General features: G+C 37.4%; 1 protein-coding gene across 2 annotated transcripts in view; it reads left to right on the top strand.

Moving 5' to 3' along the window:
- The first annotated feature begins 5,692 nt into the window (after positions 1–5,692).
- The window catches only part of LOC149576078 (ABC transporter G family member 28-like), a 168,746-nt gene continuing 148,601 nt past the window's right edge, over positions 5,693–25,837 (top strand). Inside the window, exons 1-2 of one of the 2 annotated variants that reach the window (XM_089816266.1) lie at positions 5,693–6,204; positions 6,288–6,364. In XM_089816266.1, the coding sequence (XP_089672392.1) occupies positions 6,023–6,204; positions 6,288–6,364 (259 nt within the window). In that variant the 5' untranslated portion in view covers positions 5,693–6,022. The remainder of the gene's footprint in view (positions 6,205–6,287; positions 6,365–25,837) is intronic. The other variant, XR_016361373.1, reaches the window with a different exon arrangement.

Below are 25,837 nucleotides of genomic sequence, written 5' to 3'. Positions count from 1 at the left end.
CATTGGATCTAGGTGATGCTCACGAGGGTGAAGCATTGGGACTTCTTGAGAGGTCACCCATCCTAGTACTACTCCAGCTTGAGCACGCTTAACAATCAAGTTTCCTCCACGGTTAAACCCAAAGCTTGCAACCCCATTTGCAAAACCTTCACCAAGTGTTGTGCCCTATGAACCATTCATTAGAAAGCCCCTTAAGCTCATCAATTAATAAGTAGGAGATAAATTCCACAACAAGTCAAATTGTGATATTGCTATCAGGATTTAATTTTGTAATTTTGAGTCAAACTCATTGACCCATATTTCATTAGTAGTGATTCAACATGAGTCCATCTCTCATGAGAATAAATGGAACACTTAGCACTCATTGGATCTAGGTGATGTTCACAGGGATGAAGCACCGAGACTTCTCGAGAGGTCACCCATCCCAGTTCTACTCTAGGTTGAGTGTGCTTAACTACGAAGTTTTAAGAGAGGAAAATTTGTAGTTAAGTGTGCTCAGGCTGGAGTAGTATTGGGATGGGTTACCTCCCAAGAATTCTTGGTGCTTCACCCTTGTGAGCATCACCTGGATTTTTTAAGAGAGGAAACTTCGTAGCTAAGCACACTCAAGCTGGAGTAGTATTGGGATGGGTAACCTCCCGAGAAGTCTTGGTGCTTCACCCTTGTGAGTGCTAAGTGTTCCATTTATTCTCATGAGAGATGGACTCATGTTGAATCACTACTCATGAAATATGGGTCAATGATTTTGACTCAAAATTACACAGTTAAATCCTGATAGCAATATCACAATTTGACTTGCTATCAAAATTATATCTTACTTATCAATTGATCAACTTAAGGGGCTTTCTAATGAATGGACACTTGGTGAAGGTTTTGCAAATGGGGTTGCAAGCTTTGGGTTTAACCATGGAGGAAACTTCGTAGTTAAGCGTGCTCAAGCTGGAGTAGTATTGGGATGGGTGACCTCCCAGGAAGTCTTGGTGCTTCACCCTTGTGAGCATCACCTAGATCCAATGAGTGCTAAGTGTTCCATTTATTCTCATGAGAGATGGACTCATGTTAAATCACTACTCATGAAATACGAGTCAACGAGTTTTACTCAAAATTGCACAGATAAATCTTGATAGCAATATCACAATTTGACTTGCTGTTGAAATTATCTCCTACTTATCATTAGACAAGTTGTTTATAGACATTGGATCATGTTTTGTCCTTAGACAGTTATTATTTTTGTTAGAGATTATTAATTAAATGTGGGAGTTGGGGCTCTCGTGTCTCTCTTTTTCCCTCTTATGATCACATAAATTATATCTTCATTACAAATATAGTTCTTGGAGAGTATTGTTGATATATTTATGCATCAGTCACTCTATCACTTGTATATGATTTTATTGTACAATATCTCTTTTTTGAAGAGATTTTTTCCAAGTTATTTTTCTTCTTTTCCCATTTGTGGGAGAAAATTCATGCATGACTACCTAACATGGCCTAGTATCTAGGGCCCATATTTTCATTTTACATCATTCCATAATAATCTACTCCCTATGTTTCACTTGAGAGGTTTTTAGAATGAATAATGTCTCGTACATTCTAAATGTCCTTTACTAGCAAGAAGACAATGGACATATTTACATGTTATGTTAGCTTAGATCCTTGGTCCAATTCTAGAAGTTAGTTGTAATGGGTTCATTTTTACCTTATTTACTTTTTAGTTACCTGGACATACAATAATTACATCACATTCATTTAAAGTTTGTATCAAGGTGATTTCTTGTATTGCATATTAAATTTCTTACACAAGTAAACCTCTTATACATTTTTAACATATCCCATTGATTACTTACTAATGGACCTTACTAGGATAATCCAATTTCAAAGGCGATTAAAATCAAATGGACAAGGGCAAATGATAAATGGATAAAAGACTTTTTTTAATGGAGCATTGAGGGGGAAATTGGGACCATCAAGAGCGTGATATGTGGTGAGAAATAGTTTAAGGTGTATAGTAATGATGAATTTTGAAAAAAGTGAACAAACAATGAATCAAAGATGCATGTGGCATTACTAGGGAATCTACTTGGCTAAATAAATTAGTTAATAAGTTATGTGTGGAGGATGACAAGTGATGGTAATTGTAACTACACTAATCAAAGTGGGGGGAGGGGGAGGGGGGGCATGAAATATACATAAATATATAAATTTTATTTGTTAATTACTAAAATATTTCAAAAAATATAAAGTATCATGTATATAAAGAGTGGTGGCAATAAGTGGTGGACAACCTCTCAAAAATGGCATTGACATCCAATGAGTGTCTACCATAGTATTGACATATTTTATAGATTTAAAATGGGAGAATGATGATACCCTATATGCCCCCAATGATTGGATTGCATCATGCTTTTATATGTCCCAAAATGATGTGAGAGCTATGGATCAAATGAATTAAAAGAGAAGGTGAGTATTTTTTCATCAGATGTCGTGAGTTAAGTAGATAATTTTGTGTAAGAAAGGTTGGAAACATTTTGGTGGTATGTCAAGACAACATTATAGAGGTGGAGTTCACCCTTCTTATTGATAAACAACAACAATCCTTCTTTGCAAGGGTTACTAATAAATATTTGTAGGGAGTTTTAAAAAATCAACGAACTTATTTTTCTACATGTTGTGGATAGCTTACTTAGGGAGGAGTTTATGAGATCAAAGTATTGATAGATGGTAATAATGGACATTGCATTCATGTTCCTTGTATTGAGTCTAGAACTGCATTTGAAGGAATAGGCTTAATGGGTCATGACTGAGAATGTAAGGAAGAAATGCCTTTATGGCATGTAATTGCTTGATAATTTACCAAGAAAGGGTTTCAAACTTCTCCCAAGGATTGAAGGAGCACCAATGATAGAAATGGGTCTCTCTACCCATTCATCACTTAGAGTGGACAAAGAAATAGAGAAGAATGCCGAACAAAGGCCTAGATGGGTTGAGATGCCCTCAAAGATTTTCCTTGAAGGGTGGAAGGTACAACTACAAAAAGGATACACAAGCACCAAAAAATGGGCTAGAAGATTGTTGGATTAACAACCCTATCAAGCCAAAAAGGGAAAAGAAATAAGTTTGTTGAGGTCCAGAGGTGCTTTTTGGCCACAATTCTATTTTTTTAGTTGGTGGTTTATATGTAAGAGTATTGTAGTGTCATAATGCCTGTACAATATATGTTAGCCATTTTAAGGGTAATTTTGTGAAAGGGGAATTATGTTTTATATGTAATGGGGTGGTAAAGGAATCTCAAATGACACTTTGTACAAGGTATGGTTTGTATGGGAGATTGAGCAATATTTATGAAAACTTAGTCCTTTTGCAATGTGGGGTTGGGGGGGGGGGTGGGGTGGTGGTGGGTAGGGGGAGCTGATAGTATGAAAATTTATTTAAAGAGAAGGGTTACAAAACTATGGAATAACATTATGGTATATGATAATTACTTAAATGACTTAATAATATCTTTTCATAATGAATGAAAAAATAATACATTAATATCGATAAAAAATCAGTAAATAAATATATCCTATTTATGATCATTTGATCATATCACATATCTTATATCTCAATATTCAAGCAAACTCATTAGCTTACATAGTCTCTTGTGGAAGGCATCATTATTTTTACATGTGATTTTAGAGCTCAAAGATCCTACATGGTATCAGAACACCATACACCCTTTTTACATTCATCAAACCTAGATACTTCCTAAAATCCAAGGTAACTTTTCATCCCATCCTTCCATTTCACGATCTCACCTCTTTATTTCAACATCCATATAAAGATGTTTTCCAAAATAACTTATGAAGCCTAGATTTTAACCATCATGTGACACATGCCACATGATTATGTCTTTGATCTCGATGCTATTTTTTGTTCAATCCTTACCATTCATCATCAATCAATCCTAGCACTTTATTTTCCCTCTTAACAATTCCATAAAATGGAGGTCTCTCACAACATCTTCACATATAGCTTTGCCATACACCACTCAATCACCTTGATCACATCATCATGTTATTAGAACCTAACCACATTAAATCTATCAAGATCAACATATTATTTAATCTTTTTGAGGTATATATATATATATATATATGTTCTTTTGTTATATCATTTGTGTTCAATATGCTTTTTTTGGAGAAATTTTTTTCATGATGCGAGATCATCTTCTTAACTTCAATTAAGATGCATCACTTTTGTACGTGAGTACTTCATCAGGCCTTGTAGAAGAGACTCATCCATGCACAAATGCAGCCATTATTAAATTCATTATTATATTTTTAGCTTCTCCCTAAGTTGATCTTAAGGGAAGTGTTGGAGTTATTAAGTAATCGCGCTAGTAGTTGATTATTCAATCATTAATTATATAGCCCCCTACTATTCCATTACACTTAAGCTAAGACTAGGAGTGCTTTTCTATATCTACAATATTAAGCTAATTATATGTCATGTTGTCTTATAGGATATGATGATAACATTTTTCATGATCTAACTTAATCCTTACTTAAGGTTTCATCTAAGTTTTTGTCTTTATGCTTTTACAAGCATTGGTTGTACATCAAGCGTGATCTAATTGCATTCAAGCTAATCTCAATACTAGATGCTTTCTTGGATCAATTCTTTGTCAAGTTGCATAACAATCAATCATGACCTTTTCTCTTTAGATATAATAGGTGTTTTGGTGTTAGGTGATTTTAATTCAAAAGGTTTTTAGTGTATGCTTTTGAGGTTGACCCCACACTCATAAACTTAATCCAGGACCCAAAATTTGGTAGACCAAGGCAAAGAACAAGACGCTATAAAAAAAGAAGCATAACCAAAATAAGATACCATGTATGAGAATATATAAACACAAGGATATCAAAATAGATAATTATATAAGAATGTATATAAGAAAATAATAGACAACAAACATCAAGAAATTGAATTTTATATAGAACTATAATTTATCAAGATATTAATATACCCATCTTTAAACAAATCTAAATTTAAATATAAGTAAAAATATAAATATGAAATAAAATATAATAAAAAATATAAATATGAAATAAAATATAATAAAAATATAAATATGAAACCAAAAAAACAGAAAAAAGAAAAATATACCTTTTAACTTCCAAAAATAGATAAAAAGTCCATTGACTAAAATACAAATTTTATAAAAACACGCCTTATCAAATTATAATTCACCTAATTAAAAACAAGAAACAAAGAAGAGGTCCAAGTTTATACGTGAAAGACGAGGAGAATTGAGATTAATTTATTACATAAATCTTATCGTTTAGGTAGAATATCTTCAACAGGCCAGTGGCTACGGCAACGTCTATACAGCCACGAAAATGCACTTCCTTACGAAGGAGAGGACTCGGAATTTTTTTTGAAAAGTCAGAAAAAGCAGTGTAAAGGAAGTGCATTTTCGTGGCTGTATAACCACGGGCAGTGGGGACGGGGAAACAGCTGACCACACAAGCTCATTATTGCAAGGGAAAATCTACTTACAAATATCATTCCGCCAAATGATTTCAGACGAGGACACATTTATGATTTCTCGCTTGTTTGAAATGATAATTACAATTATATATGTCGGACAGGACACATTCAAACTTCAATATAATATCAATTAAATTAATCTGACAGTGACAAGATGTCTACTATTCCACATTGCATAGGGGCGGCATATTTCCCTGCGTCTGATTGTTTTTCCGCCTGCAATTTTATGTGGTGGACTACTCACTCGTTCAAACATATATTTCTCAAAAGAGTATTCGATGCAAACATAAAAGAAAGCTCATGGTGGAAGGAATCCGAATTGGACCTCGACTTCCAAAATCATGAGATCAGGGAAAACTTCGAAGCATCAAATGAGATTCGAATTATTATGAATGGAAGATCATTGTGGAGGGATACGGGATTTTAACCAGTTACGACCGTAAACTTCAGATTAGGGAAAATATCGAAGCAGCCGAGGATTTAAGTCAGGGTAATGGATGAAATAAGGAGACATTTATGTTTAATGTGTCTGATTTTTCTAGTCTTTGGAGTAAGGGCTCAGCATAACAAGAGCTTTGATTCGGTTTCATGGCGTATATACGAAAACATCGTGTCGATGACTGAAAATATCACCAACGAAGTTGCCGAAAAGTTCCCTTTCTGTATAACGGACGTGTAAGTAAAGTTTGAGTATTTTCAGCATTGCTTTTAGAAGGGAATGCGGCTTGTTAATCTTAGTTCTGATTTGTCCCTTTCAGAGACAAGGAACGGAATGATGCTTTTAATTTCTCCTCAAATCCGGACTTTGTATCGCTTTGTCTGTTGGAAACTGATGGTATGGTTGCATTTCTTTTCTTCCTTTTTGGCTATTTAATCATCAGGAATAGAAGCAATGTAATATTGTTCACGAATTTACGAATTTTTGTTTTTTTCCCAGCAATTCAGGTATTCATCCAAGTTTGAATCAACATAATTATGCTGTGTTGGCAGAGTGGAGTTGAATCCACAGTCCGAATCTCGTCCACACTCTTGGCCTTTAGGTTAACTCATTGTCCACTCAGTAATCGCTGTCTCACGATAAATTGTGTTGTTTTAGAATAGGGTGAATTGATGCAGGAGCATCTTGGGTTTCTTTGTAATCCTGCACATTAGTTCATTCTGCCTAGTTCCAATTTGGCCGATTTTGCTCACATTTAATTTTGGTATAGTTAATTATATTTGATGAGGGCCGATTTGTGGTTTCTCTATGTTCTAGAATTATCCGTAAGCCATTTTGGCAAGTATAAGTAGGGTGTTTAGGTTTAGGGTTAGGGCAGATTTTTGGTGGGAGAGTTCAAAAGAAAAGAGATATGTGGATTTAAAAAGCTGATTTGGAGATTTCGAAGTTGTACATTTGTAATTGGCCATAACCCAGAAGGCCTTACAACTGGGCTTGTATGCTGAATATTTGATGAATCAATAAATATATCCTTGTTCTCTCTTCCCTTGGTGCTGTTCCTCATGTTTGCTTCCGTTGTGTTAACTCTTGTAGGGTGGTTTGGATAGCTGGGTGCACCTTTGGTTTAGTTATTCATCCCTTGCCTGCATCAGTTGGTATCAGACCCTGAAGTTCATCCTTTTGGAGATTGGATTGTGTAGAACCCTAATTTGGATCTAATTGTAGGGTGGCAGATCTGTGGATTTGACCTATAACTTGTAGAGGGTTACGATCTTGCAGGACCTTGATTTGTAAAGATGGTTCGTGGTAGAGGAAATAATGTTGATAACGTTATATTGGATCAGTTAAGACAAATTGCAGCCAGATTAGATGCTGTGGAGACAGCCTAGAGGAGAGGAGCGCATTTTGAAGATGTAAGTGATGATAAAGCAGCAGCACCAAACCATAATCCAAAACCTGAAGAAGATTGAGATGAGGAAAGATTGTTGCGATTATTGTCTAGGGCAAATTCAAAGCCTGCTGTAGAAGTTGTTCCTTATGATGGAAAATTGGATACAAATACTATGTTGGATTGGATCTCTGATGTGGAGAAGTTCTTTGAGTATGAAAACACTCTTGATAACAGAAAGGTGAAGATTGCAGTCACTAGGCTGAAAGGTCATGCATCATTATGATGGAAGTACTTGCAAACTGATAGACAAAGGAGAGGAAAGGAGAAGATAAGAACTTGGCTAAAGATGGTGAACAAGGTAAAGAACAAATTCCTTCCTGCTGATTACCAAGTTAGCTTATTGAGAAAGATGCAAAATTTGAAACAAAGGGACATGACTATGAAAGAATATATTGAGGAATTCTATAGATTGGACATCAGATCTGGACATGTGGATGATGATGTTGAAAAAATTGCAAGGTACATTAATGGATTGAGATCTGGAATTCAAGATGAGATAAGTTTTGTGAAGTTGGAAAGTGTGGAAGAAGCATACCAGTATGCCTTGAAGGCTGAGGAGATCTTGACAAAGAAGCATGAACAAAGACAAAGAGGTAGAGGTGGTAGATTCCAAAGAGGTAGAGGTAGATCTTATGGAGAAAGTAGTAGATCTGACAATTCTATGCAAGATAAAGACAAATCTGAATGGAAGAGTGATGATAAAGGCAAGACCGAATGGAAAGGTGGTCTTATCGAGGAAGAGGTAATTCCTATTCTAGAAGTGGATTTCATGGTAATTGTTTTAGATGTGGCAAAGCAGGGCATAGATCTTTTGAATGTAGATTCTCTGAAAGTGGACAGAATAATAGAAATGCTGTGATTCAAGAAGACATTGAAAGTTCACCAAGTGGACCTGAAGTTGGAGAAAATTTGATGGTGAGAAGAACCTTATGTAATAAAAGAAGCGATGAGGAACCTGTTTGAAGGAGAAGTCTTTTCAAGACAAGATGTAAGATAGCTGGAAAATGCTGCAAAGTGATCATTGACAGTGGGAGTTCTACAAATCTGGCATCAGAAGAGCTGGTTACCAAGTTGCAGTTAGAGAGGCTGAAACATCCCAAACCTTATCATGTTTCATGGATCAAAGATGAGCATAAGATATTGGTAAGTGAGCAATGCCTTGTGAAATTTAAAATTGGACATTATGTTGATGAAGTTTTGTGTGATATTATGCTCATGGATTGTTGTCATATTTTGTTGGGTAGACCTTGGCAATATGATAGACATGCTGTACATGATGGAAGATTGAATCAATATACTCTTTGGGTGAATGGGAAGAAACAAACATTGTTGCCTTTGATTGAAGTTCCAGATGAGGTTAATTGTACTACTGTAAAGATTTGTATGGTTAATGGGAAACAATTTGAAAAGGAAGTGAAGAAGAATCAGGTTTGTTTTGCCATAATTTCAAGAAAACCAAGTTTTGTCAATGAAGGCCAAGTGCAAGAGAATAATGCTAACCGAGTGCCAGATAGTGGTGACTGAGTGACAGATGGTAGTATTGACCAAGTGCTAGAAGAAATTGCAAAATTGCTCAATGAATATAAAGACATTATTGCTGATGATCTTCTTGATGGATTACTTCCAGTAAGAAGTATAAGTCATTGTATGGATTTGATTCCTGGAGCAAGTTTGCCAAACAAAGCACCATATAGATTGACACCTACAGAGAATGAAGAACTTAACAGACAAGTGCATGAATTGTTGCAGAAAGGTTTGATCAGAGAAAGCTTGAGTCCATGAGCTGTACCTGCTGTATTAGCACCTAAAAAGAATGGAGAATGGAGAATGTGTACTGATTCCAGAGCCATTAACAAGATAACAGTGAAATATAGGTTTCCTATACCAAGGATGGATGACATAATGGATTGTTTAAGTGGAGCAAAGTATTTTACCAAGATTGATTTGAAGAGTGGCTATCATCAAATCAGAATCAAAGAAGGTGATGAATGGAAGACTGCTTTCAAGACAAAAGATGGTTTGTATGAATGGTTGGTTATGGCTTTTGGTTTGACTAATGCACCTAGTACTTTTATGAGGTTAATGAATGAAGTTCTGAAAAGATTTTTGGGTAAGTTTGTGATTGTTTATTTGGATGATATTCTAATATTCAGTAAGACTAAGGAAGAACATCTTGAGCATATTAGACAAGTATTGCAGAGGTTGAAAGAGGAAAAGTTGCTGATTACTCTGAAAAAGTGTTCTTTTATGCAAGAGGAGATTGTGTATCTGGGATTTGTGATTTCAGCTGATGGTTTGAAGATGGATCTTGAGAAGGTTAAAGCAATTTTGGAATGGCCTACACCTGAGAATGTGAGTGAGGTAAGATCATTTCATGGTTTAGCTAGTTTTTATAGAAAGTTTATAAAGAATTTTAGTGTTGTTTGCAATGCTATGACTGAGACAATGAGGGGAGATAAAAAGGAATTCAAGTGGACACATGGAGCTGATAAGAGTTTTGAGACTATGAAACAAAAGGTTGTAGAATTACCAGTATTGGCTTTGCCTGATTTCAACAAAGTATTTCAAGTTGAATGTGATGCAAGTGGTAATGCAATAGGAGCTGTATTAAATCAAGAAGGTAAGCTTGTTGCTTTCTTTAGTGAAAAGTTGAATGATGCTAGAAGGAAATATTCTGTGTATGATCAAGAGTTTTATGCTATTGTTCAAGCATTGAAGAAGTGGAGAAATTACTTGATGCCTAAGGAGTTTGTGTTGTATACTGATCATAAAGCTTTACAATACTTGGGAAGTCAACATAAATTGAATCAAAGACATATGAAGTGGGTTGAATATTTGCAGAGTTTTACATTTGTGATTAAGCATAAGAGTGGAGTTACTAACAAAGTTGCTGATGCATTGAGTAGAAGACGTTATTTGTTGACTGAAATGAAGGTTGAAGTTCTTCATTTTGATGAGATGAAAGAGTTATATGATGCTGATTTTGATTTTTCTGAGGCATGGAGAGAGTGCAGAGCACCAAATCTGACAGATCACATAAGTAAGTATGATGAGTATTTCATTCAAGAAGGTATGTTGTTCAAAGGCATTCAGTTGTGTATTCCTAGAAGTTCTATGAGGTTGAATCTAATTAAAGAAAAGCTTAGTGGTGGATTAGCTGGACATTTTGGAATTGATAAAACATTGGGTTTGCTGAAAGAAAAATATTATTGGCCACAAATGTATAAGGATGTTCAAAAATTTGTAAAGAGTTGTGGAGTTTGTCAAGTTGCAAAAGGAGTGAGTCAAAATACTGGTTTGTATACACCTATTACTGTTCTTGAGAAACCTTGGACTGACATTAGTATGGATTTTGTTCTTGGATTGCCTAAGACAATGAAAGGGTATGATTCCATATTTGTGGTAGTGGACAGATTTTCTAAGATGGCTCATTTTATACCATGTAAGAAGACATCAGATGCTGAGCATGTTGCTGAACTTTTTTTTAAAGAGATTGTGAGATTGAATGGATTACCAAGAAGTATTATTTCTGACAGAGACAGTAAGTTTGTTGGATATTTTTGGAAGACTTTGTGGAAAAAGATGGGTATTGAGTTGAAGTTTAGTTCTACATTCCATCCACAAACAAATGGACAGACAGAGGTTGTGAATAGAAGCTTGGGTAATTTGCTAAGATGTTTGGTTGGGAATAAGCCAAGTAATTGGGAGATGGTAGTGGCACAAGCTGAATTTGCATATAACAATTCTGTGAATAGGAGTACAAGGAATACACCTTTTGAGATTGTTACTGGAATGCATCCTAGAGGCATATCAGATTTGAGAGATGTTGTTGGTGAAGAAAAGAAAAGCGTTGCAGGAGAAGAATTTGCTGATTTTATGGAGTCTTTGCATAAGGAAGTGAAGTTGAGATTGAAACAAAGTAATCAGAAGTATAAAGAGAATGCTGATCAGTCTAGAAGACACCATGATTTTCAGGTTGGTGATGAGGTGATGGTTCATCTGAAGAAAGGAAGATTCCCAGCTAGAACATATAGTAAGCTGAAGATGAAGAAATTTGGACCTTGTAAGATCTTGAAGAAGTTTGATAGTGGTAATGCTTATAAAGTTGAGTTACTTGATGACATGGATATATCTCTTATATTCAATATTGCTGATTTGTATAAGTATCATGAGTCAGAGGATGAAATTGTTGTACCTGATGATTATCCTAAGAAGCAAATCAAAGAGGTTGAACAGATATTGGATCAAAGAGTTGGTAAGAGCACAGGAGGAAAAGATTACTATGAATATTTGGTGAAGTGGAAGAATAGACCAGTTGAAGATGCTACATGGATTTCTCAATTTGAGTTGGATTCAGCTTAGGGTGTGACACTTGCATGATTCAGGAGAATCATTTTTTTCCCAACCCTGGTTGTCTGATGCAGGAGCATCCTGGGTTTCTTTGTAATACTGCACATTAGTTCATTCTGCCTAGTTCCAATTTGGCCGACTTTGCTCACATTTAATTTTGGTATAGTTAATTATATTTGATGAGGGCCAACTTGTGGTTTCTCTATGTTCTAGAATTATCCGTAAACCATTTTGGCAAGTATAAGTAGGGTGTTTAGGTTTAGGGTTAGGGCAGATTTTTGGTGGGAGAGTTCAAAAGAAAAGAGATATGTGGATTTAAAAAGCTGATTTGGAGATTTGGAAGTTGTACATTTGTAATTGGCCGTAACCCAGAAGGCCTTACAGCTGGGCATGTATGCTGAATATTTGATGAATCAATTAATATATCCTTGTTCTCTCTTTCCTTGGTGCTGTTCCTCGTGTTTGCTTCCATTGTGTTAACTCTTGTAGGGTGGTTTGGATAGCTGGGTGTGCCTTTGGCCTAGTTATTCATCCCTTGCTTGCATCATGAATGACAGAGAATACATAGTGAAATCGCATACTTAGAAATGTTCCTCACGTTTCCTTTCTAACCATAGGTCTAAAACTCGGGGCGCACACTTGCGACTCCTTTCGGCATACGATTTACCCTCCGCCTGCCATTTTCTATCCAAGCCTGCCAAAGAAACTTTTGGCGAATTTTGGCGAAGGCTCACTCCTGCTAAGCTAGTCAGTACAAGATATACTCGGTCGTTACAGAAAGCCTTGCATAAATCTTCTCCTGTCATTTTGTCTTAACCAACACGAGTCTCGAGGGTCTAAATTGGTGTCAGGTCATTAGAGGATTTATTGATGATTGGTTATAACTTAATGACGATAAAGATATTAAAAATGGATGTGCCATGAGGGTCGTCCTAGTCTCAAAGGCCTTAATTTGGGTCTTGGGGTGGCAGCGTCTCATTTCGACCTTATCCTGAATATCAGTGGAAGCCACGAGGGGCACTGTAGTCTCTGAACCTTCACATGTGTTTTAAAGTAGACAAACGAAAATGTGCTGAAAACCTTCGGGTGCAGGTTGGGGCTGGGTGAACTACAATAAACAAATACTTAACCCTTCTGTCACAATTTTCTATTGCTTGTAATTAATACAACTAATCATCAACAAGATAGTAATGACAACACACACATAAACACCAGATTTACTTGGAAAATCTATTGTGGGAAAAAAAATGGCGAAAATTTCATATAGTATATGAAATAATTGATTACAAGTTTTAGGCCAAAAAGCCCAAGAACTCATCATTCCTGATGTTTAGGCACCCCAACTCACGGTCACTAAGAGGACTTGCACAATCTTGAGGCAAGATACAGGTTTGCACAAAACTGCCAAAAGAGCAAATTGTCTTTCAACTGGTACTGAAAAATGATGAAATGAAAGATGTAGTATCTCTCGATCAACTTTTGTAACCTCTACGTTTGATTCAGCAATTTGCACTTCTGCTCTTCCTTGTTTGCTTTACTTTGTCTTCACATCACTTCACAACTTCCTCACACATCCTCTTACTTTTCTCATTCCTTTGTACATGCACGTACATGTGTGCACATAGATTATTTTATCCATCAAAATCTCAACAAGATTGGCCACAAGAAAATGAGCAATGTTTACACGAAGTCTGCCACCAAGAACATCAAGGCTTAGTGCTGTCCACCCTAGGAGATAAAGAGGACTTGAATAAATCACAATAAGTCTTCGTCAAATGATTTGATCAAACCACATGCATTGCAACACTCCCACCGGCCAAATCCAAACATAACATGTAGAAAAGCATAAAAAATGTGTTATTGGTAAGCTCGATAACACATTCCAAAGCACATGTCAAATGTGGTAACTCCTATTGCTAACTAAAGTGGAACTTCTCTTTCGCCATATGCAAATAAAGGTGCAAACTCCTAGGTGTCTCAATTGCAAACTAGAACGTATGCATTATCCTAAGTAAGCTTCAATATAATTAGTGATAAGCATACCAACACCCCCCCTTAAGTGCAACTTAGGGGAATGCATTTGAACTCACAATTCAAGGTAGGGCCTGATTAATAGGCCATTAGCTACCGATGTACGATATGAAATGCAATGCAATGGAAATTTTTTTCTCATAAAGTGAAGAAGCACATGTCAAATTTGGTAACTCCTATTTCCAACTAAAGTGGAATTTCTCTTTTGCCATGTGCAAATAATGGTGCAAACTCCTAGGTGTCTCAATTGCAAACTACAATGTATGCATTATCCTAAGTAAGCTTCAATGTAATTAGTGATGATCATACCGACACCCCACCTTAAGTGCAACTCAGGGGAATGCATTTGAACTCACAATTCAAGGTAGGGCCTGATTAACTTGCCATTTAGCTACCGATGTACGATATGCAATGCAATGGAAATTTTTCCCCATAAAGCGAAGAAAGGGAGAAAGCGACGTGGGACAATTCCTCCCTCCAAATGAGAGATGGAAACAAACAAGATGCATGCATGGGGGACTCAAGACCCTCTAAGGACTACATACATCATGAATATACAATCAAGTATCTGTTCATAAGAATGAAGGAAGGAGACATGATCTCCCCCCCACCCCATAATGAACAATGTCCTGCAGAAATAGTGAGCGCTGGACGATAAAACACAGTCCAATGCTTACAAACAATATTTCTCCCCTTGGGAAGAAGATAGACCAAGTATAAATGCAGGGACACTTCTCATTCTGGATATGAATTAGGATCCAAATTAGAATGATGATGCTGTCTCTGAAATCTGCTCATGTGTCACTATGCCCTTGGATGACGAAAATGCCTTTTAACCAAGTAGGAACATGCTTAATTACAATAGAAGGTGACAAACAAGCAATCAATGGAAACTAATTGTGAACAAGCTATAAAGACAAAGACAAAGTGATAACATTATTGCTACAACTATCATCAAATAGGAATGATGCCTCTGAAACATGAACGGGAGTCTCCAAACTCGAAGAAGCCATCACCTAAGCACGATAAACTTGAACCAAGCAATGTGACATATCAAGTGAAGGAAGAGACTCATGAATGCCAATTTCCAAAGACGCGGAAGAAGATTCTCCAACTGTGATGAAGCTGTCATCAAAAAGAAGAGAAACCCCCTCAGATGTGTTTCCCAAATTTGAAATGCGAGTCTCCATAAACAACGAAGCAATGTTTGGCAAGTAGGAACCCCAATCAGGAAGACAAATAGATATCTTTTGCAATAACTCACTGGAACTGCTAACAAGAGATAAACGTGTTATCTCAATTGGAGAAGTAGGAGCTGCAGATGGAGTTACTAGATCATTGTAGCTCTAAGTGCTGCAAATTCTTCAATCTTCTCTAAGCTATCATCTTTAGAGGGAATATTGTTTGCATCATCAAGTGGAAGAAGGCAATATGAAGCAAGATCACTTGTGAAAAGAGGAACATTTGGATCTCCAAATGTCTCCCAAATAGTGGTCCAAATTGTATGTGGGCATTGATTAGTTCTGAACTTGGGGTAGATGTCATGGAAGAGACACAAATAGATGTTGCTACCAATCAAATCTATGACATGAACATTTATTCCATCCCAAACATATTGCTTCCACTGTGACTTTGGCTTATGAATGAGCCCATAAAGATGAGGTGAGATTAAGCCACCTACAATGTGTGATGATTCTTTTTGCTCATGACTCATAGTTATCCTTAGTCAAAGATCTAATAGAAGGATTTGTTGCATAACCATTGATTCCATCAATGATACATTTCTCAAAGCATAAATTGAAATCAATTGTAGTTGTAGAGAGTGAAGAGAAGAAGCCTTAAACTAGGACAGTGGCCACAAACCATACATAGGCATACACACGAAAAGAGGTGGCTGTACTCAGAGACATTGCCATAAAGTGATCGGCCTAAAGGATTTTTTTGATATTATGTTTGCAAAATGACAATAGTGGAGACAGTTGATGGACCCAAGCACAAAGAAAGTTGGCGAAACTAGTTAAGGTAGTTACTTGCAAGTGGTGTCACCTTCTTCCATGAACAAAACAATGACGACATTGCCATCCATAGTGCGAGTTGCAGGAAAAATAGATAGTGGGAAGATGTAATATTCCTATATAGGTGTACAGATTGATTTCGGGCTCTGGAGGAGGATGGATTGTGAAGCAGGAGGATGGATTGCAAGCAACAGGACAAATTTCAACTAGCAGGACAAATTTCAAGTAACAGGACAAATTTCAAGCAGCAGGACTGGCTGCAAGCAGCAGAACGGACCAAGCAACAGGAACTGACCGCATGCAGCAGGATGAACCAAGAAGAGCAAGACGAACCAAGCAATAGGATGGACTGCAAGCAGCATGATAGATTGCAAGTAGCATGACTGCAAGAAGCATGACGAATCAAGCAGTAGGACTGCAAGAAGCAGGATGGATCAAGCAGCAGGAGGGACTGCAAGCAGAAGGGGGGGTATGAAGTGTAAGCAGGAGGATGGAGTGTAATGTTGAAATGTTCCCGTGTACCGTGGTGCCAACAAGGGTCCCAATGTATTGGTACATAATTTTGACATACAACAAGTCTAGGCATACGGAGATTTGGCTTGTACAAATCGGAGTAAATGGGAGACGTATGGTCTAGGAGGTCATACGGTGCTATGGAGTCCGTAGGAAATTGGTGAAGGTTTTAGATGGATGTACGAAGGTGTTCGTATGACAATGCCCCTATGGTATGTTGGGAAGCCTATACAATTGGTGTTGGTAGATGGTTGTCCATATTCATACTTGGTTTGAATCAGCTCTTCGAAAAGTTATTAGATTTGTAAGTCGTGCAATTGGTGCTATTTATGAATGAGCAAATTCCAATGTTGTGTGCTAGATAAGTTGATATTAAAACACCAATTGTGCAAGATATATGCCAGCCAAGAAAAGATGTCGAACATAGATATTCACCAATTATATTTGTAGACAAAATGACACTCTAGATGTGTCGGATCCAAAGCAAAGTATACAAAGACAGAATAGGGTGAGGGTTGAATCCCACCAAAACCAGAATAACCAAGTAGGGAAGATCTTCCACTTCCAAAATGGCGAATAATATTGAACTCCAATTGGAATTAGTAGTACAAAGAAATAATCCAAATCGAAATACCTACAACAATTGATCTGACGAACATATATACCCCGTCGGAGGAAAATTCCCGAGGGAGAAACAATGTGTTGACACATGACACAACAAATACCTACACCAATGGAAGATGAGCCCGAGATATACAAAAATCAATTGGCACCCCAAATAAAGTTATTAATTTATTTTGTTTAATGATGGGGATATTATAGAAGAACATAGGGAAAAAGACAAGGGCATAAGTACAGAGCTAGGTGGCGAAGGACTAGGTGACGATAGATGCCATCTCTTTGAGGGTTTGAATGGTGTAGATTGCAAGAAATGGTGGCTGGAGAACCCACATGATCATCCTATCAAAAAAAACTTGAGGCATATGCAAGTTCAATGAGCTATTTAGAAGTTGATATTCTGTATTAAAGATTTCAAGGTAGCTCTTCGAGCTATGATTGGTACTTATGACAGGTAACAACACCAATCTATATTTGATTACCAACACTATTAGATTGCAATCTCTTTTTCCACTCATGAGTCTACCAAAGTTTTTGGCATCCAGGAACACATGGGAAAACGATTGAGAAGTGTAGAAGATATCACCAAAAAACAAGGATATTTTGTTACAGCTGATGCGCAAAGATGACCTGACACTCACTGAGCGAGATAGGTTAAAGCATGCAAGTAAAGGGAGAGGCGTAAAGAAGTCCTTTCTTTGGCAGGGTGAGTGGAAGTGCATCCTGGATGTTTTAAAGAGCCACTTGATAGGAGCTAGCTTCGCGCTGGATATTGCCATTGCCTAGATATCTTTGAAGAACGAGCTCAAGAATGGTGTCATGTATGATTGGGCCTTCATGTTGGCAAATTGAATGGAGAAATTCATGACATTGTAATGCAAAGGTTCTACATGCCGCACCATGCCATCAAGCTCTACCTCAAGGCGGTATACACTTAGATATCTACACACTTGTATGTAGCATACGATGGCACAGGGTTGAGTACACCCGACCAACCACCCATCTTTTACTGGCTGAATCATGACATTTAGGGAATTGGTGGGGAGTTTCAATTAAGTGAGAAATGTAAGAGGCAAGTAGTGGTGTTTGAGATTGAGTCTGACTTAGATGGCGAGGGTGGTGATGACTGTGGGGAGGAAGAGTTCGTTGGTACATCACAGGCGAGTGGAGGTAGCTTCTAGATGGTGAGCATATGAGGGGAGCACACTGCTGAGGGAGAGGCCTTGGACTCAAAGATAGGTTAAAGTATGCAAGTAAAGGGAGAGGTGTAAAGAAGTCCTTTCTTTGGCAAGGTGAGTGAAAGTGCATCTTGGATGTTTTAAAGAGCCACTTGATAGGAGCTAGCCTCGCGCTGGATATTGCCATTGCCTAGATATCTTTGAAGAACGAGCTCAGGAATGGTGTCATGTATGATTGGGCCTTCATTTTGGCAAATTGAATGGAGAAATTCATGACATTGCAATGCAAATGTTCGACATGCCGCACCATGCCATTAGGCTATACCTCAAGGCGGTACACACTTAGATATCTCCACACTTGTAGCATACAGTGCCACAGGGTTGAGTATAGCCAACCAACCACCCATCTTATACAGGCTGCATCGTGACATTTAGGGAACTGGTGGGGAGTTTCAATCAAGTGAGAAATGTAAGAGGCAAGTAGTGGTGTTTGAGATCGAGTCTGACTTAGATGGTGAGGGTGTTATGATTGTGGGGAGGAAGAGTTCGTTGGCACATCACAGGCGAGTGGAGGTAGCTTCCAGATGGTGAGCATATGAGGGGAGCACACTGCCGAGGGAGAGGCCTTGGACTCAAAGATAGGAGTTGGAGCCACACGAGTGAATACACTCACACCCTCAGGTAGTGACACATTTCAAGTCCTGTTAACCCACCACTTCTATCCGGAGTTGCCCATTTGACTTCACCTACTTCATTTGGTAAGACGCGGGAGCCGTTTTGGTACTTGGCTTTGGGCAGTTGAGGTGGTTACAGTGACAACTCCTAGTGTGGAGATGATAGTATTAGCCCTACAATCTTAGGTCAAGGAGCTCAAAGGTTTCATCTATTGGCTAGGAGGTTTGATTTGTGCTTTAGCACCCTATTCTAGCTGCTAGGGTTTTAAGGCAAATTGGAGCTTGAAGATTCAGAGGGAGCTTGAGTGATAGATGGAGAATCCCAAATCCTTTGTAGAGGATCATCAAGCTTGAGAAAAAGTGTGGCTTTGAAAGCTCTTTGTTTGGTTAAGACATTGGGCCAACTATAATTTATTGTGATAATCAAAGCTATGTGAAGCTCTCTGTCAATCTAGTGCAAAAATGCTACCCTTGTTGAGAGGGAGTCTCAATATGAGTGATTCTTACTATTTGCTAAAATGCATATTTCTCTGAGGTGAAGGCTCTTGAAAGATGTTGCTGTGATAAATGCATATTTCTCTAAGATGAAGAAGTATGAGGTGAAAGCCCTTAAGAGATTGTGATAAATAAATTTTCCTCGAGATAAAGAAATATGAGTTGAAAACCCTTGAGAAATGTTGCTCTTTCCACACATGGGAGTAGCCATGGTGCATGTCCCATCATGTTGAGTGATTCGGTGATAGGCACTTGTGTTTATGCTTCTATCCACACATGGGAGTAGCTATGGTGGACGTCACGTTGAGTGACTCTAGACATTATCACGTTGTGAGATTCCATGATAAAACGTTTTTTCACAAATGGGTGTAGCCACTGTGGGTATCATATTAAGAGACTCCATCGCAACGATATCTGGAAAGATACCTCCCTAGCTAAGAGGGAGTGTTGATGTTATAGCATCGGGAGCGATCTTTTTTTCCTAGATTTGAAATATATAAATAATCTGTTTTTTATTTGAAGAGAACGGAGGGTCCTCACTTTGAAGGGTTAAGACATTGAAGAGTCAAGACAATGAAGGGTCAAGAGAATTTTATATATTCTTCCGAGATAAATTGGTAAGAGAATAGATTGATAGCTTTTATTTTTCTTAGAGATTGATACTAGAAATTACTATGATCTACATGTTAATAAATGCTATGATTGAAGCTTCAATTGAGCCTAGTGTTTGGACGAATTGTAAAGCAGTCTTCTGATGCAAGAGCATCTTGCATCAAAAAATAAAGGGGGGGAATAAAATTGGAGGAGAGAGAAAGTGACGAAAATTAGAAGAAAAATAAATAAAAATAAATAAAAATGGAGAAAAGAGAGAAAATGCATTTAATAGGTGGCATTATAAAATGTAACTTGTGGCTAAAGGGGTTATTTAATGTAACTTGCTAAGCCGACTTATGGCTTAAGGGTTTATTTAATGTAACTTGCTAGTGGTCAACTTGTGGCTTGGTTTGGTATAAATAGAGGGCTTTGTCTTGTCATTATTCATTCATTTGGAGGAGTGAGTGTGGAGAGTAGCTGAAGAGCGAGTTTTTCCTGAGTTTGTGGATAGAGCACCGAATGTGAAGCAGTTTACAGCAGGATTGTGATTATTATCCAGCTTGGAGGAGAGCATGGAAGATGGAGTAGTTGAGTTAGAGAAGATTTCCAAAGTGTGTGGATAAAGCGCTGAATGTGAGGCAGTTTACACTTGGATCTTGGATAAAGTTTGAGAAGAGCTAGTAGCTGCAGCTTGGAAAACAAGGAGATTGCTTGGTGGGCTTGTGAGCACAAATTGAGATCTTCCTTGGAGGTTTCTACTAGAGTGTGGATCTCGACTAGCTAGAGTTGGGTTGGATCTTGAGGGATCTTGCATAACTGTTATTGTAATTGTTTTGTATTTGGCCGTAACCGGGAAGGCCTTACAGCCTGGCACATTGCATGTAAACAGTTATATCTATGAATAAATTATTTTAACTTGGCTTCAAATCTTGCATTGTTGTTTATCTTCCTTTGTGTGGTAATTGCTGGGGGCTAGGACATCTCCTTTGGGGATTCTCCTACCTTGTACTGCATCATCTTTTGTTGTTTCCATATATATATATATAAGTGATATATTTGTCCCACAAGCTGGAGGGTTTCCCAGTATAATTCATGGTGTCTTATTGTGTGTTATTTCTGCTTTGTTTCATTTCTGAAATGAAGCTTTAACATATAATCCCATAAACAATAACCAAAATCAGTAAATCCATACCCAATAAAAGTCTACTTCTTGGATTTTGCCTCAAGCTTTGTTCTATTTTCAATGTCAATATGGACATGAATGATTAGTTTACCTTTTAACTTGTCCTTGCCTCCTTTGGAATACCGCAATCTAAAGAGCTTGTGGAGGACTTTAGTTTTCTGGAAGTCAAAGTGTGAACAATGTCCAAAAATGTGTTATGAGTGAGCTAAAGATCCACTGCCCAAACAATAGATTTTAGGGCACATTTTGGCAAAAGTGAGGCCCCACTGCTGTGCTAAGCATCATGTAGAAGTTATTTATTCATTCTTTTGTAGATCAGAAGTAGTTTTAGATAGTTGAGATGTAGTTTTAAATTTCTTTCAACCCAAAATAATGCCCCAAAACCGTAGTTACATGTTTGGCGAATTTCAGTTGTAAAAACTATATAAACCAGTGTAACCCGGGTGCGCGCAACCGGGTCAAAACCCCGGCGCACTCGGTGCGGGTGCGTCACGCACCCGAGTACCCTCGCCGGGAGTTTTTCTGCTGCCACACCCCCACCGCACCCGTCAAGCACCCGGGGGGGACGTAGTGCTTGGGTGCTTCCAGGGTGCTTGGGTGCGTGGGTGCTTCCTGGGTGCTCGCGAGGTGCTTCCTGGGTGCTCCTCGAGTGCTTGCAAGGTGCTTCCTGGGTGCTCGCGGGGTGCTTCCTGGTTGCTTCCCGAGTGCTTGCAGGGTGCTTCATGGGTACTCACTTTGATATGGCTATAATACATTATTATTATTTCATTGTTTCATGCTATTCGGCTCATTGTCATCATGAGCATCTTTATGATATATGATATTCATAGAATCATATTTGAAGAATGAATTTTGAATCTTGCATCTTGAACTAAGTTGATTTGTTAAATGGTCATTAGTAATGGTTATGAAGTTTCAAGTTTCAAGTTTGAACTTATGGTTTGTGAATCAAATTTCAATTTTCTCTTTTCATTGTATTCAACTATATTTGGTATGTTAATGTTATATAATATATTGAAGTATCATTTCATAATTAGCATTTTCAGTCATATATATTATATATATACTATGCAACCCCCTCCCTCCACTCCCCTCCTCCCCTACCCCCCCACCCCCCCTCCGCTCCCCCACCGCCGCACCCCCGCCGTCCCCCTGCCGTCCCCAAATTGAGGCTTTTTTTTTCCCGCACCCGAAACTCGTCCCGACGTCCCCCCGCACCGCCGCACCCCCGCGCCGGGGTAACACTAATATAAACCCACATTTGTTTGTAACAAGGGTTGGGATTTTTTTGTTTGAACACAAATATTTAGTGCTGTTGCAATCTCAGTGTGTGCATATTGCTGACTTTGTAGATTTGAAATGAATTTGGATTCAGGAGCGATTTCTTCTGTTCCTTAGTTTTATTCAATCATCTGCTTTAGTTGGTGTTGATCATCGAATACTTATGTGCTGTGCTAGATAAAATTGTTGAATCATTTCTATTTGTGCATTGAGGAAGAATTTGTCCCACTTGTGTGCATGCGTATGGCTTTGTGATTTTGATGAATTCAAGAAAAAAACTTTTGTTATCTAAATTTCCATAGGTGATTGCATCGTGTTCTAATGAATTGTAGGAATCCAAATTTATGATTAAGTGGTTTCCATCTTAACTGTTTGTGACAGTGAATATGTGTTTGAAAAATCATTGTATGTAATAATTTTTTTTTCGTTTACATTTATCTCTTGCATCCCTTGAAACCTTTTGCAATTTATTTTACATTGTGATTATCAAGTTAGACTAGTTTAGAAATTGGTTTCTTGTTTTCAAATTCTGGTAACCGTAGGATTGATCTTCAAAGATATTAGAAAACCAGACTTCAACAGCTAAAAGAGAATTGTAAATTGCTAATTCTAGTAGTCACTCAATTTGAAATTTATAAAGGCCCAACTTGTGAACCTTCATATTGTCTTCCATTGACCTATCCAATGTGACAGTGGCCTGATTATCTGGAACCTTTGAAGTGGTTAATTTCCCTTTTTCAAGAGAGGGATCTCATTCTCGCTGTCCTTAACATTGTATCTTGCTAAGATGGAAGTCAATAGTAACACATCATGGAGTATGTAAAAACAGAAAGGTATCGCATCTAGGGCTTATAAGATCTTTTGGAACTTACTAGAAACCATATCAAATCACAACGCATGACTTCTAGGACTTTTAAGGACGTATAAAAATGTACTAGGGCTCATGTTATAAAGGATTCAACAGGTCTAGCAAGTTGCATTATTCTAGTTGAATCATGTAATTAGTGAAGGTTGCACACAGGTTTAACAAGTTATGTTATGCTAGGTGAGCTACACACCAATGAAGGTTACAAAGAAAAACCCCTCTATCTGCTGAGTTATCTTGGATATGATATTGCTAGATGCTGCTACAATTGCATTGAGCAAATTGTGGATATTACTGCTAAATGGGTGTTGTAGTGTCATCCATCAAATCATGATGTGCGATCAAAGTGGACAAACCAATCTTGTTGTGTGTGCACAAAGTGAAACACATATTGGAGTGTATGCTTGCAACTTAAAATGATCAGGTGCGCCAATCAGGAGCAATTACTTTAAGGTAGTATACATCCAAAGACATGTAGCTCGCAAAAGTGCAATGCCCCAAAACATAGGGAAATCAAAGGTAAAAGGTCACATATGAAACAAGAGGCTCCAAAAGCACACTATTGCTCCTAGAGCTAAAGATAAGGAAATCAGTTTACTCTTTTAATGCCTTGATTTATCTCACTAGATTTACTGTAGATTTAAAATGAAATAACAATGATGCAACTAGTTAACCGGTTAAATGAATGATATGCAATGATAGCAATGGTGTAATTGATAAACCAATTAATTAAACTATGTAAAATAGTGCAAATAACCACCAAATAAAGCAATATGAAAGAGAAATACTGTGATTTATTAGTGAATGCAAGGTACTTAAGCAATAAATTTCAGAAATATGTGCATATAAACCTGAATTCTTAGTGAAAATAAACTCAGATACAAACATCCAAATCAGAAATGATGCAAGCCAAGGCCGGGTTCACCAAAATGAGATGGTGTGAGATAGAGGTCATGTAATGTCTTTTTTTCTGTGAAATGAATAAAAAAAAAAAAAATTGTAAGTTGTTAAAATAAATACCATTTTTAAAGGATGAGTTTGTTTTAATTAATTTAATTAAAATTCAAAAAAATAAAATAAATATTATTAAAAGTCACTTTATTTAATAAATCTCTCCAATTTATTCTAGAAACTACATCATGAGGTGGAGAATATTTTTTTTAGAAGGTTCATCAAATTGCTATAAAAGTAAGGGCTGGCAGTAAATTTGGATATTTAGATGTTATTGTATTTGATATGGTTTTGTTTGATCCTTTGCATTAGCTGATTCTTTGAGGACATATTTTACAAGTGTGGTTGCCGTTGCCCTAAAAGATCAACTTGTTAATGCTTGATACAACCACTAGACTTATAGAAACCGTAGGAGGCAGTTAGACCATGTAACAAATCCTGTGACAGATGCTAGCGCATTGCCATCAATCCCCCTGAGCGTCACTTTCTGTAGGCTTGTGTCACTGACGGAGGAGTTTTGAAATTGTGACCAAGCTCTGATACGACTTGTTACAAGTGTGGTTTCCATTGCACTAAAAGGACTTGTCAATGCTCAATACCATAGTTGAAAATATTGTTATCGACAACTTATCGTCGGGGTAAAAAAAAGACATCGACAAATATTAGAGATAAGATAGGAACTTTCGGGAAAATATCACAAACTTAAAAAATTGCTTAAATTTAATTAGAAATGCATTTATTGCAAAATTCAATAACAAGATGCATCTAATGAGTTTGTATATGAGTAAACCAACCAAACAAGCTGATCTAGATATATATAAATACAAATATACAGAATCACATCCGATGGATTGTAGCCATAGACTGATAATCTAAACTTTGAAGCAAACTAAAAATAGAAAATTGTCTTTGTAAAACTATAAGCAAATACAAGTGTCAAGTACAATATGAAAATAGTCTACATCTTCCTCTTCCCCTTCCTAGTAACTCTGGTAAAAACTATTGGAATGGGATAGGGTCTAGTCCTAGAAGTTTTCTCTTTCTATGGCTGTGGTTGTGGTTGTGACAAGACCTCCATCCTTATGTTGAAGGTGCTGACATTGACAATGACTCAACATCTGTATCCTCTACTCTCTCAGTGCCCTCACCCTTGTCATGAAAGTCATCCAATCCCATTGCGAATCCACCCTCCTCCATAGCCTACCTCTCCAAATTGTAGATCTCATCTTCTATGTACGACAAAGGTTTATTCTATGATGTCCAATCACAGTAAGGATCCATGTCATCCAAATCAGTTGGACTCACTGGTGCTAACTCTACCTTTCTTATTCACAACTTAGGGTTATATTTCACAAAGGCAAGGTCATTGAGGCGTATCTGTGCTGGCTTGTTCCTCTTCTTCTTGTGAATGGCCTCAAATAAGCTCCTATTATGCTCACAACTAGATGAGCTACAAGGCTAATATTGGACGCAAAAGAATTTTTTTGTAGATTTGGACATTTCCATCCCATTTTCGCCACCAAGGATCTACAAGATAAATATTAAAGAGTTAGAAAGCAAGGTGAAAACATATTTTAGTTACTTAGTTTTTATCTACTTATCATACACGTGAAAGACTCTAAAAGTCCAAATATTGTACTTGGGGTTTAAGTATTTCTTACTCTCCTTGCC

This window comes from Cupressus sempervirens, chromosome 1, assembly GCF_028749045.1.
Source record: "Cupressus sempervirens isolate cs-2001-9-10 chromosome 1, ASM2874904v1, whole genome shotgun sequence".
NCBI lineage: Eukaryota > Viridiplantae > Streptophyta > Pinopsida > Cupressales > Cupressaceae > Cupressus > Cupressus sempervirens.
The sequence above is the reverse complement of the archived record's forward strand: the minus strand, read 5'-3'. Positions and strand labels throughout refer to the sequence as shown.